The sequence below is a fragment of the Camellia sinensis genome, chromosome 7 (assembly GCF_055761805.1).
Source record: "Camellia sinensis isolate YWXY chromosome 7, ASM5576180v1, whole genome shotgun sequence".
Taxonomy (NCBI): domain Eukaryota; kingdom Viridiplantae; phylum Streptophyta; class Magnoliopsida; order Ericales; family Theaceae; genus Camellia; species Camellia sinensis.
In genome coordinates, this window is record NC_138967.1 from 141956762 (window position 1) to 141971161 (window position 14400).

General features: G+C 31.6%; 1 protein-coding gene across 5 annotated transcripts; it reads right to left on the reverse strand.

Moving 5' to 3' along the window:
* Positions 1-859: 859 nt before the first annotated feature.
* LOC114281975 (myosin-1-like) lies at positions 860-2944 on the reverse strand. 5 transcript variants are annotated; one of them, XM_082877154.1, is made up of 5 exons: positions 2910-2944; positions 2565-2798; positions 2139-2242; positions 1908-2046; positions 860-1567 (listed from the first exon to the last, which is right to left on the reverse strand). In XM_082877154.1, the coding sequence occupies exons 3-5, from the start codon at positions 2145-2147 to the stop codon at positions 1380-1382; spliced, it is 336 nt and encodes a 111-aa protein (XP_082733280.1). In that variant the 5' UTR covers positions 2148-2242; positions 2565-2798; positions 2910-2944; the 3' UTR covers positions 860-1379. The 5 variants fall into 5 exon arrangements, 4 of the variants coding, with proteins under 4 accessions (XP_082733280.1, XP_082733277.1, XP_082733279.1 ...); XM_082877155.1 differs by having other exon boundaries at positions 861-1348; positions 1514-1567; positions 2139-2798; XR_014334742.1 differs by having other exon boundaries at positions 860-1348; positions 2139-2798.
* Positions 2945-14400: the final 11456 nt, after the last annotated feature.

The window sequence follows — 14400 nt, forward strand, 5'->3', positions numbered from 1 at the left end:
TTGTTGGGTATACCTCCTTATTGGAGTGTGGGACCCAATTGGTTTACTAAAAGAGTTTTAATTTGGTTTGGTTTAGGTATAATATATTTTTATATATTATATCTAATTTTGTGGAGACCTAATTTAATTTGGAAACAACTAAGGTTTGATTATAAACTCTAGATCCACAATATATTTATTGGGGTATTGTTTTTCCCAAGACATAAGTGGCAGCAGTGGCTTAGAGAATTGAAAATTCAATTCGGTGGAATAATGTGCGGCTGCCAATTCATATATTTGCTGAAATCACTACAGGAAATTCGTTTTTTAGCGGCGTTTTGAAAACGCCGCGAAAAGCCTGAAAAACGCCGTAATATCTTATAGTGACGTGTAAAATTTTCGCCGCTGATAGGGCCGCCGCAATAGCTACCCAACGTTTAAAAAACGTCGCTAAAAATATTATACGGCGTTTCTTAAAACGCCGCAAAATCTTTGACGACCGTCTCACCCTCCGTCCCAAATTAACGTGTGACGTCACAATAACGTCATTTAGTGGCGTTTTTTGAAAAAACGCCACTTTTTTTATTTTTTTAATTTTTTAATTTGTGGTGACAATGACGTCATTTTGTGGCGTTTTTTCAAAAAACGCCCCTTTTTCTTTTTATTTTTTTATTTTTTTGAGGGGGGATTCTAAATTAGTGCAGTTGCAAGTATATCTAGAATGAATATGTTCACATTTTATTTTCTGTCATTTTTTCCAAGTGTAGTATTTTAAAACCTGCAAATCAAGTAATGTTCTACATTTTAAAACCAGCAATTCATCAATCTCTTGATCTCTATGGGTTGTTCACCCCTTATTCAACATCAGTGATTATACCCAACAACAAAGTATATCTGGATCTCTGCAATTCAAGTCATGGCCCATAACAACACAATATCATTGACTCTATTATCCAAAACATGTAGTTCATTTCTAGCTAATTACAAAGTAACTTGAAAAACAAAACAGTTATGATTTACAAAAAAATGAAAAAAAGTATCGTCAGTGTTTCCTAAATCGCTCCGGACCTAGGGAGCAAGCAAATCATATCTTTGGTAAGAGCAACAATTTTCAGATTTTGCGTCTCCCAATTCTGTTGTGCACATCCAATTCTGTTGTGCACTGTGCACTATATTCGTCGCTTGCTATTAAGCCGAAAGCAACAAGCAGCAAAAACATTTCTGCAAAATCTGATGTTTTGTAGCACAATGCTATTGTTTATCAACCTCTTGTAGTCTGAAAACTCCAAGTTAATTGCATTTCTCACCAATTATATTGAAAATATCAGCGACAAAAGCACTCTCCACAAAGCATCTCTCACCATTCCACCTAAGGGAAAGCAAATAAATGCAGCAAAATATCAGGTGAACACCTTCCCAATGCTGAATATTTTAATATAAATTGATGATGATCTAAATCCATATGCAATAGCCAAGTCAATCAAAGACTTAAAAGGTTTAATGGAGTAATTCAATTGAATAAAATAATTCATACCAGCAGTAGTGTCATGTGTTGAACCAGTACTCGATGATGTACTAGGCAAGCTACCTGGAGGATACCATGACATGAAGCAAGGGTGATAGAAAAAAATCACCTGATTCATTCTACTTCATAGATAACTTGTTGGTGACATTTTCAATCTATATGCAGTATGAAATGCTTAATAGATAGTATTTTACCCATATAAATTAACATGTAGCTCCTATAGTGCAGATATACAACCAATGCCCTCACCCATGACCAAATACAAATGTCCAAGATAGTAAAAAAAAATAATAGAAATTCAAAGTTTACGTAGAAACAACATTAAGGAAAGGAAAACCACCAGAATTGAATTTTATTTTATTTATAAATAAAAAATAACTAGAAACCAAGATATAGACCTTACCTTCATCAGCCACCACCTCTACATGATTTTCATTGTCAATTACTTGAAATGATATGTTTCCCAGCCACAACACTGCAGCAAGCATTTCAAACGCATTGTCTTGGTCTTCTTTGCAAAGTCGAACAGTATCTAAGGCTTCCTGTCAAAGTAGAAAAAATAAATAAAATTAAAAATAATTAGGACACAGAAAGAACAGAGAGAAGATTTCACTGTTTAGTGAAGTCTAATTACCATAAGCATTTGAAATTTCCTAGCATCATCAACATCATCAGTTGCAAAGCAGCCACTCTGACTTAGATAATGGAACTCAACAGCCGATTTTAGATTCAGTCTATCTGTAAAGAAATATATGACACGAAGTCAGAGACCATAAATTTTCTTAGGTTGTAATTATATAGCTGATATAGAGAACCACATCATATATCTCATCAGAAATGTCTCAAGGAGTTGATGTTTTACAGCACATATGCAATCATAAAAATTGCTCCTTGGCTTTAGTAAAATTAGAGTTTGTATAATGTATTCTACAGCCCATTTTACCTTAATGTAAGAGCACCAATCATGTTATTAAGGGCAGCACAAACACCATCATGTGCTTTAGGATAGAATGGACTCGTGCGAAAAAAAGAGAAATAAAACATGTTATGTCTAAATTACCTCCTGAGTTGTTTTACCAGCAATCTGATGCCTTCCCCTTTCGATTGCAGGGACCTACTTTAGTCTCAATAAAATGGGGAACAATGTACAAACAACAATTTCCTATTTGAAACCCAAACAAAATTTCATAATTTTAAATGTATCACAAGATTTCTTCTCATGTTGATGCACTGAAGAACTCTTGGCCGCTAGCCTAGGTCACACAGCCAAAGTCGAAGTTACTCTCCGATAAAGCTACAATGGAAAAAAGTAAGTTTCAATGCATAATAATTTCCAAAGTTTCAATGCATAATAATTTCCAGTGTAGATATGTATATTATTATCAATGAGTTTGAATTCTTATACCTTTTAAGAATCCCCAATATGTGTTACTTTTTCACTGGAGGAGCGAAACCTTGGTTTGCTGCAAGTTGGTGAAAAAGAAAACAACATATAATATTCAAAATTAATTGCAATAGTCTCTCAGTTGATAAGTCTAGAAAGAGTAAGAACAATGGGCTGCTGGGGTTGGTTGACTTTAGATTGAGCTTGAACTTGAGCAGGGCTTAATCTGAGAAAACAATTTCCTGTTCAAGTTTCATTTGCTAAGGTTTGGCCAAACTCAATCATGTTCATGAGCCTGATCAAGCTTGTCAAGTTTGTTCATTTACCTATTCTGTCAAGTTTGTTCATTTACCTATTCATTCTAATTTCCATATCGAAAGATATTCAACTTCAATTGCAATTACAAGATACTCCAAGAGCTTATCCATATTTTTGTCATATCTAAAACGTAAGGTACTTTCTCCTTTTTGTCACAGTTACCAAAGCCATATAAGTGTAGCGCCAACTTTTCATGAGGCCTCAAGTAAATCCCAATTTCAATAGAGTTAGTTTGTGGAGCAATCTTGCCCAAAACCTAAGCTTGAGCTTGGTTGTGAATGGGCTTCTTAACAAGCCCAGTATGAGATGCTTATGTCAACATTACTTTCTTTATAAAACCCTGTCTGAACTTAAATTCAAGAGGAAAGTTTGATAAAGTCTCTAGGAGGTCATACCAGATAGTTCAAATATTCATATGTTAACCATCTAACAAACTGGATTATCTAGACAACCCTCAAATCGAACCATACCACCCTCAATTCGAATACATCATATAGAATATATAGAGCATTGCCACCCAATAAATGATATTTCGAACTACACCATGAAGATGGAGCTGCAAAAAATATACTGTAATCTGGCCAAAATACAAGGAGTCACAAAAAATTTTAGACAAATTTGAGGAGGTGGTTAAATGGGTATCTGCTTCCAGGTAAAAAAATTAATTTTAAGACTACATATAAACTCAGCCATCTCTTTATACAACATTAACAGTCTTAAAAGAGGCTCTCAATCAATCGGCACTTCAAATTGGATCTAATCATTTGATTGAGGTTCTTTTTGAAGAAAAGTTATTGATATATATATATATATATATATATATATATATATATATATATAAGTAAAGTGTAAATTACATCAATAGTGAAGACAAAAGCCCCAAGATAGTTGCCTAAAAACTCTGAGCAACTGCACCCAAAAATGATGTTCTTGGTCCCATCTAATAAATAAATAAAAACTACAATATAGAAGTAGGTAAGATGCCCACTGTGCAAGACAAAAAACAAGACAAAGTGTAGCAAAGTTACTGCCAGTATGAACTCAAAAACAAATGAAAAACAGAACCCCATAAGAGGCAAAATCTGTTCCACCTTCAATCAGTGTGAACAAAGGAAAAACATTCCTGAAGCAGCAGAGTGGAGCACCACAGAGGTCTTCATCACTGCGTTGGGTTTATAGATATTTTATAATGAATTTCAAGCACACAACAATAAATTTTTGTGATACGCAGATGATTGGGTGTAAAAAAGAGATAAAAAATTAAATGAATCGATATAATCAATTGGAAATGATTCGGATTGAGTTTCAATCTTCATCAACTGAAGAGACACGCTTGCTAAAAATGATCAATCAAACACTGCAAATGATTTTTATGTTCTCAACTTGAAGACCAAGGTCATATGACATATGAAGTAGAAATGCAGAAAAAAAAATGAAAGGAAGTTTGACAGAGTTGAGAACAACTACATCAAGAACAGTACTGTTTATACACCAAACTTCTACCATAAAACCGCAGCAACACAAAAACTATGATGCTTGGACCATGAAGCAAGCACAAACCCCCAATGCCTACAACCAACATCGCATTATAGTAAATTTTTTTTTTTAGAAAAAAAATTAAATCAAGGATTCTAGTTTTCTTCCTTCAAGACAAAAAGGAATAACATAGTCTAATTACCTATGTTCATTAGAAATACGTAAAATTATGTTCTACCAATATACAAACATAGATTGAAAAAAAAATATCAAAGTGAATGAGATTCTATTGAAAAGAGAGCAGAACAAAAATGGCAAGTGAAAAGATTAAAAAGAGTACAGTTTGACTGAAGGGAGGCCAGATCGAAGAGCGAGGAATATAGTGAGTCCTGTGTATGAGACCAGATCTGAGAGAGAGAGAGAGAGAGAGAGAGAGAGAGAGAGAGAGAGAGAGAGAGGACCAGACTTAAGGGATAGTAGCGACGGGAGGACCATACCTGAGAAGGAGCTTTAACAGGCTCGAAACCCTAGATAAAATCCCTTCACTAATGTAGCAACTCGATTACCAGAAACCCAATATTCACTCAATCTGATTACCAGAAACCCAGGATTCACTCAATCGGCTAGTTTCCTCAGTCCCGATTCGATTGGTCTCAGTCCCGATCCCAATCCCGATGATCTTGATCCTTCTTCACTCATCGATCTCGTAACCTCGCCGATTTGTGCAACTCAACCAGTCCATCTTCCTCTGCAAAATCATCAGAATCAGAATCAAGAAAAACAAAAAACCATCAAGAAATTTTAACCAAATTGATTCAAAAATCGATGGATTTAGAATTAGATCTGAACAAGTAATCGGAATCAACCCTGGTGAATCTCTCAAGAAGCATGAGGAGACAGAGGAAACCTAGATCTAGGACGGAGAGAGAAAAGAGAGAAATGGATATAGAGAACAGAATGACGGAAAAAGAAATGGGTACAGAGGGAGACGGAGCACCGTTTAAAAGTCGAACGCGTGTTTATAAAAGGAAAATGCGTGCCTTTTAATTTCACTTTACCTCTTCCACAGCGTTTTTCAAAAAACGTTGTGTAAAAAACGTGGTTATACGTAACTTTTGTTGTAGTGAATAGTGCTTGGTGTATTTGTGGGTTTGTTCTTCAAACATAAGCTTGCTGTGCGGAGGAGCAGCAAGGATTGATTCAACTTTCGGTGGGGTTTGTTCTTAGAGCCTAGTGTTATTGAATTGATGCTAGTTTGATTCTGATTTGGGATCTTCTTCAACTTTGGTTTTGAAGATTTTGGTTCATCTATTTGGTGATGTCTTTCCTCTTTGTTTATTTGTGATTATTTGGAATTCACCTAAGGATGATTTGTGAGATCATTCGTGTCTCGTTTGTAATCGTTTGAAACTTATTTGGTTGATAGTGGAATCAGATTTCGATCCCGTGAACGTACTCCACATTGAGGGAACCACGTAAAAATTCTTGTGTTGCTTTTGATTTAATTTTTCCGCATTAATTTTTATTCCCATTAATTGATTTACTCGTGGGGAATCACATATTTTCCCTAACAGAAAATAGGGTCAGAATCGTCAGTGAAATCAGATAAGCAGAGCAACCCGTTACAGGAATTGACGATTTCGTCTTCTTTGAGAAGTGGGTAGTTGAATTTGGGGATGAATTTCAACTGGGCATCGCGGGGGTGAGTGGAATGAGCGGCTTGGAGGTCGACCAAGCGAAGTTGTCTCGATTCGCGACGGGGGTAGAAGGGTTTGAGCAAGAGGCTGATAGGTGATCTAGAGAGGTGGAGATTAGGGAAGTGAGAGTCTGAGATTAGAGAAAGCCAGTGCTTGGAAACGAGTTGACAAAGGAAGAGGGTTTTGATGGGGAGTCATGATAGGATTTCGAGGATGATTTGGGTTGGAAGTTGTAATAGGATGGAGTGTTTGCTCTTCTTGGTGGTGGGTATGATCTGATTCGTCATCTTTGCTGCTGATGATTCAAGCCTCTGATGATCTCTACCCAAACCAATATTTATAGGAATTTACAGAAACATTTGGGGGGTTTGTTTTTGGAGGGAACTGAATGCAAAAGTCCTGCCAAAAGATGTTGATTTATTTATTTACTTATTGTTTGATTTTTTTAGTTATTTTAGTTTAGATTAAAAAGTCTCAGCTGCTATGAATTTTGACATTTTTGATTTTTGTGAAAAATAAAAATAAAAGTATTATAGTTTGGATGTGAGATTTTATTTTGTTGACTTTGTAATCTATTTTAAATTATTTTGAAAAATTGATTAAAAATTGATTTTTTTGAATTTTTTTTAATTTTTTTAAAAAAAAACGTATAAAAAAATAGAATGATAATATGACCAAAAATATACTAAAAAGTTAATTTGGACTTTTAGCAAAATTTTGAAACAATTATAGCTCGTAACTTTATGCCAAACTAATGCCTAGAGAAATTATTCAATGCGTATGGATCAAGTCTAGTAGTGCTCGAAATAAAGAGTTATTAGCTCAAATCATGGACACATCACTTAAGAGATAAAGGCCATGTTTGGTAGAGTTGTGGGAAAGTACTTATAGCTTATGTCTAAACAGCTTATAGCTTATAACTATAAACATAAGCTGATTTTTGATTTATAAATTAAGCATCTCTTGCCCCACTCAAAGAACAAGCTGTTCTGACTTCCAAAAAGTTATAAGCTATAAGTTATAAGCTAAACCAAACACATCAAAATAGCTTAAATTAAGTTGAAAGCTGAAATAAGCAGCTTTTAAACTGCACCAAACAGGCACAAAGGCTTTGTTTGGCCGATTATGTTTGGGTTAAAAAAGTCACAAAAAAATAAAATAGAATTTTTAATTTAATAAAACAAAACATCACACTCAAATTATAATCATTTCATTTTTTCTCTCACAAAGTCAAAAAAATCAAAAAGTCTATTCCAAACGAGACTTTTTAAACCCAGATTAAAAAAATCAAAAAGTCAACTCTCATCCCAAACGAAAACAAAGTATTGACCATTAACCTGTAAATGATATAGAACATTGAATAATTTCTCCATTGATCCATGGATGGTAGGGACTGTAACTGGAACCGGAAAGTTTGAGAGAGTCAATATTTATTCAAAATTATTTAAATTTATGTTTAAGGGTTCGTTTTTTTAGCTTCTTTTTTTTTTTGGAAAATTTATTCATAAATTCCATATGAGAAAATATTGATCCATTTAATTTTAAGAGTTTTTTTTTTGGAACCAATTAATCATATTTCATTTGAAAACTTATATTTATTTGATTTGGTGTCATTTGAGTTTAAGTAAATACTCTTTTATGATTTATTTTTTTAATTTTCTGATTCATTTTGGGGATGGAAATGGAAACGTAAAGTGTGAAAGATTCTTTTTAGGAGAGATTGGTGGTTGAAGATTTGATTGTCAAGAGTAGAAATTTACATTTTTATTTGTGTGATTTTCTGTTGTTACATTAGAATGTTATATTAGAGTGCTACGTTTAGAAAAAGTACACTAAAGAGTGTTTGTGTGTTACATTAATTAGAGTGTTAAGTTTGAAAAAAAATACACTGATCCTGTGTTTGGTTGGGGGATTTAAGGAGGGACTTGGAAAGGAAAATGAAAAATGTAGATGAAATGTGAATAAAATATACCTATATTTCACCTAATTTCATACACATTTTATCTTTTCCTTTTCAAATCTCTTCCCAAATCTTGCAACTAAACACAGTGTAAGGAGGTTTTTAGTGTGTTACATTGGACTATTACGTTTGGAGAAAGTACACTAAGGAGTTTTTGTATATTATATTGATTGAAGTGTTATGTTTAAAAAAAAAAATGCACTAATGAGTTTTTTTAGTGTGTTACATTAGCGTGTTACGTTTATGCTTAGTTTGGGATAACCTACAAAAGTCAAAAAGACAAAAAATTAATAAAAAAGTTAAAAAGTTCATACTATTTGGGGAGCTGTAGAGGAAGCCTAGAGGGCAAAATTATTATTTTGCTCTTTGAATTTAACTATTCGAAAGTCAAAAAATTAAAAGTCAAAAAGTCAATAAGGGTAGAATGGTCATTTTGATTTTATTACATATTTTTTCCTAAAAAGATAAAAAAGTTATCCCAAACATACATATTTTTTTCTCTACTTTTTTGGCTAAAAAGTCAAAAAGTGCACTTATATAGCACATTAGTATTACGTTGGGAAAAATATAGTAAGAAATATTTGTAGAATGATACGTTATTACATTTAAGAAACATACACTAAGGAATTTTTTAGTGTGTTATATGGATTTGGGGTGACTGCTGTGTGGAGTACACAACAGCCACTGTTGTGTAGCCAAATGGGCTTCGGGACTCATTTTGATAATCCGAACCATTCACATCTTAAAATATATCAAGTAAAATATACCTGTAAAAAATCAAGTTAATTGGATATCGTTTACTCTTTCACCCACTCACATTTGTATTCATTTTAATACTTTAAAACATAATTGTTATTTATAAGATTTTTTACAGGTATATTCTACTTGATATATTCTAAGATGTGAATGGTTCGGATTATCAAAATGGGTCGCGAAATGGGCCCATTTGGATGCACAACAATGGCTGTTGTGCATCCCGCACAGCAGCCACCCCAAATCCGTATTATATTAGAGTGTTACGTTTTCGAAGTGTTACATTGGAGTGTTACGTTCGGAAAAGTATAATAAGATTTTTTTTTGAAGTGTTACATTTGTAATGTTTTCAAGATTATGAGAAAACTCATATTTGTTCCTCAATACATAACACAAGCGTTTATGGTTGGCCCTTTATGTAATTCACACTAGAATGAGACATTTGGGTTCATTAAAAACAAAAAAAAAAAAGGACCAAATAGTTCACAGGATCACTTTTTGGAATTTATTGGTGCTTCCCCCTACTTTTTTTTCATTTATTTTATTTTACTGAACTTTTTTATAATTTTTTTTTTAACTTTAAGATTTTAGATTTTACTGATTAACTAAAAAAAAAATTAATCTTAAAAATAGTTTAAAATGGCAAAAATAAGTCTAAAATAATGGACTTTTTTAATTTGGATTTTTTTAAAAAAAATTTCAAAATAATTTTACTTTTTAGGTTTGTCGACCCAAGATGGACTGGAAAATTAAAAACTTTGGATATAATTTTGAAAAAAAAAAATCACTAAAGATAAAAATAAAAAATAAAAAAAAATAATTGAAAAAAATGTGATTTATTTGGAAGTTCCCCACTTTTGTACATATATGTATATATATATTTTCTGTTTTTTAACAAGTTAAACTGTGATATGTCATTGGTTGTTTCATTTATCACTTAAGATAATGTTATGTATACACCCCTCAAAAAAATGTGTATTATATGTGCTATTATTATGCAATTTTGTGATATATATATCATGTATTTTTATGATAAATGTTACATATTTTCTCTGATAGATTTACGACAATTTGTGGTTCAGAAATAAAATTATGCATTTTGTGAAAATATTAGAAATTTTTGTGATAATATTACACATTTTTTGGTTAGAAAATGTTTGGATAAAAAAATATGTAACATTCCTACAAAAATATGTAACATTATCACAAAATGTATAACTCTATTTCTGAATCATAAATTGTTATAACTCTATAAAAAATGAAAAATGATCAAGACCCCATTTCTCTCCACCCCCTTTGACCCCCTCTCTTTTCTGATTGGCCAATTTTTTTTTTTCCCTTCTCCTCCAATCACCACTCGCCACGTGTGTGTGGGGGTTGGTGATTGAGGGGGCCTCAATCACAGCCCATAAAAAATTACTTACTATTTACAATAAAAATACATCACTTGTGCATATGTGCATAAAAATACATCACTTTACAAAAAAAATTACTACTATCTAAGGGTCATCAAATGGCTCGTGGGTAAAAAATTTGGTATTACCCAACCTGTTTCGTGGGTCATCCCAACCCGCTTGACTGCCTAGCCCGTCTCATCCCATAAAAGATGATTTAGGATTTTGGACAAAGGTTTGAAACACCAGCCCGCCCATGAACTCGGCCCGTACAGGCCCGCATGAGTAAATTCAAAAAAAAAAATAACACTGTTAAATTTAATTTTAATCCATTAAAATCAATACTATTCCATTAAAAAAAGCACAACATTTGACAGCCCATATTATCTTTATAAAATTGTATTTAAAAAAACTACAAAAAACATAATTTGTTAAAATTGAATTTGACAGTGATTGGTGATATCTTTTTAACTCTCAGATTTTTGCATATAACATTGTCATTGTCATAATTTGTTAATTTGGTGAATTTATACTTTAATTTGATTGTTTTAATAGTATTAATTAATTTGATCATATGAATTATTAAAAAAGAAAAAATAAATGTGTAGAACTTAATAATATAAGTCTAATAAAAAATGTGTAACTCAGTTTAGTTTGATTTTGACCCGTAAGATTTGGGTTTACGATTGAAATGTGGTTTTAATTTTTTTAAATAAGTCTGGCCCATACCAACCCGTTGACAGATCAAATCCCAAAAAATCCATTAATATATGAGACTTGGACACAATAGTTGCAGGCTGGGCCGTGCCATTGATGACCCCTATATACATCCTTTGAGAGGATGTGTATCCTAGTGTTTCTCAATTTGTATATGGAGATTCTTCTTTGTTTTTGTTTATTCTCTCTGGTATATATAATTTTTTTTGACAATAATCCAATATAAAGTGTATAATATATATTCATATATTTTATTTCTTGTCTCAAATCTTATGTTTCGAAAACTTGTTTTTCATACCTTACTGCACAAATTAACCATAAAGAAACCAGACTCCACGAGAAAAAGTTTCATTTTATCATTTATTTATTTATTGTATGTGTGTGATTTGAAAAGTTTAAGCTTCATTTGGGAAGAATTTTTTTAGTCTGACATTTTGGCTATTTTCGCATGGTTAAAATAGTTTCACTTGGGAAGAACTTTTGATTGTTTTTGTAGTTTTGTGAGGAAAAAATAAAATAAAATGATTATAATTTTAATGCGACATTTTATTTTATTAGCATTTTAATTTATTTTGTCTTTTAGTGGGTTAAATTAGTCCCAACTTACTTCCCAAACAGGACCTTAGTATATTTATAAAGTTTACATTTTTTAAATGTCTACCTTGGAAAAAAAATTTCAGAGTCAGCACTAGTTTTAGGCCAAAAATCACTAAAAATATCAGTAAACCAAAAAATATATATATATATACAAAAGAAAAAGTCAAAATTCATTTTCACCCTTTCTACTTTTTTTACATTTTTCTATAAAAAATAATAAAAAAAATTATTGCCAAACAATTCAATTTTTTTCACCTCATATTTTAACTAAAAAAAATTAAAAAAATTACTTTAAAAGTCACTTTCCAAATCAACCCTTAGCTATTACAAAAACCACACACAATAGCAAATAGCATACATAGTGCCATTTTGGGAACATGGTAAAAAGCCACGTTTTTGGACAAAATGTCCAAAAACGTGGCTGCCAAAAACGCCAAAAAAGCCATTTGGCAAGTGCTAAAAACGCAGCCTTAAAATTACAAATTAGGGCCTATGAAAAATAAATAAAAAAATAACTCTCTTATGCTGAGTAAGGGTATTTTGGTCATTTTAATTTGATTTGACACCATAAATAAATATTAAACTAAAAAGCAAAAAGCCAGCTTTTTACCAACTTCCCAAATCACTTCCAAAAAAGCCAAAAATCTTGGTAAAAAGCCAAAAGCCAACTTTTTACCAACTTCCCAAAACAATCCATAATAATTTTAAAAAGCAAACATCCATTAACTTGGAGCAATTCTAATTATACTTTTCATTTTTTATTAGCTAAAATATAAAAAAGATAATTCTTTATTTTACCTAATTCTTTTTTTTATCTATATACTTCAATACTACTCTTTATTTTATTTATCTATACCCAAAGAGTTGAGGTTATTTTAGTCTCCCAAAATTTTTCCCAAAGAGTCTCTCAAGACTTTTTAAATGTAACTAGCCTTAACAAATTTTGTTAAAATAACTATTATACTCCCTCCATCCCAAAATAATAGTCTTTTTTGAGAAATCTAACTTTTTTTGGTAGTATAATTATTGCATTTTGAAAAAATTAATTTTCCAAAATTACCCTTTGATAGTACATTTTTTGGGGAATATCAATTGCCATAATTGTACTTTTTATATTATTAATGAATTTAAAAGAATGACAAAATAGGAAATTCATATTATTTTAGTCATTGATTTTTAAAAATGGACAAATATTTTGGGACAATAAGAAATAGAATAAAAGACTAATATTTTGAGACGGATGAAATAGTAACTAACTCATTGAAGTAACTAAAATATAATAATACTAGATATGATAACTAACAACATGAGTTCCTTAGGGTTTGTTTGGCATGAAGGTTTGGTTTGGGTTGAGGTTATTTTAGTCACAAAAAGACAAGATAAGCTTTTGGGCTCAATAAGATAAAATGTCACATCCAAACCGTAATCATTTCATTTTTTCTCTCACAAAAATCAAAAAAATCAAAAAGTCCATTACAAATGAGACTTTTTAGTTCCAGGCTCCAAAAAATCAAAAAGTCAAAAAATTAATCTACATTTCAAATGAAGGCTTAAAGATACTCTCTATACAAATAAAAGGAACTGTCTACAAAACACATAATACAACCACCATCACAAAGGCCCCGTTTGGTGTAGCTGTTAAAACAGCTTATAGATTATAACTTAACAGATTATAGATTATGACTTTAATCAGAAGTTGTTAATCTGTTTGGTGTAACTGTTGGATTATAAATTTAAGTTGCTGAGTAATGTTTGTTAAATAAGCTGTGAAATAACTTTTTCAATTAATTTTTATTTTTTACTTGTTTACATTTCTCATAAAAAAAAATAATAATAATCTATAGTCTATTTGAGTCTTTTTCTATTTTAAAAAAAATAAAAAATAAAAAAATTTAAGAGTATAACCATAAATTAACATGTCCACAGCAGAAGCTGATAATCAGAAGCAAGGGGTGAGCAGCTTCTCAGAATCAGCTTTTTTGAGTTAAAATAAGCTGTTAGAATCAGAAGCTGTTTGAAATAAGTTTAACCAAACAGTCCAAAATAACTTTTTCAAAGCTAAAAGCCATAAATTAGCTCTGAAAAGTTGAAACAAACACCCCCAAAATCACACACTAACAGAAGTGTTGAGTGTTATAACTAAAGGCTAATGTACTGGATAAGGGATAAGGCAATGTTTGGCCATATATAAGTCATTCTCTTCTTCATCTTGATCCAGGCTACCCAAAGTTCATCATTAGGCAGCTCCACAAACACCTCCCTAGCTGGGGACCTTGTGAAGGGATTCTTGATTAGTTCCGTGCCAAACAATTACAATAGATCTCTTTGTGTAATCCCGGGGAGCATCTTCAACTTTTCCAGGCAGTCCTCTTCTAAGTCTTGTGAACTCCCTCACTTAGGATTGATTTGGGAATAGATTATTTTAATTAATTTTTTTTATTAATTATTTTAATAGGTTGTTTTTTTGTTTGAAATGATGGATACAATTTTTTTTTTTTCGGTTTTTGTGTATTAGAGAATATGTTTAAAGGAATGATTCTCGTCTATACTCTTATCCTCTAGATTTTTTCATATTTTATTTTTTGGGCTCTATTCTAAAC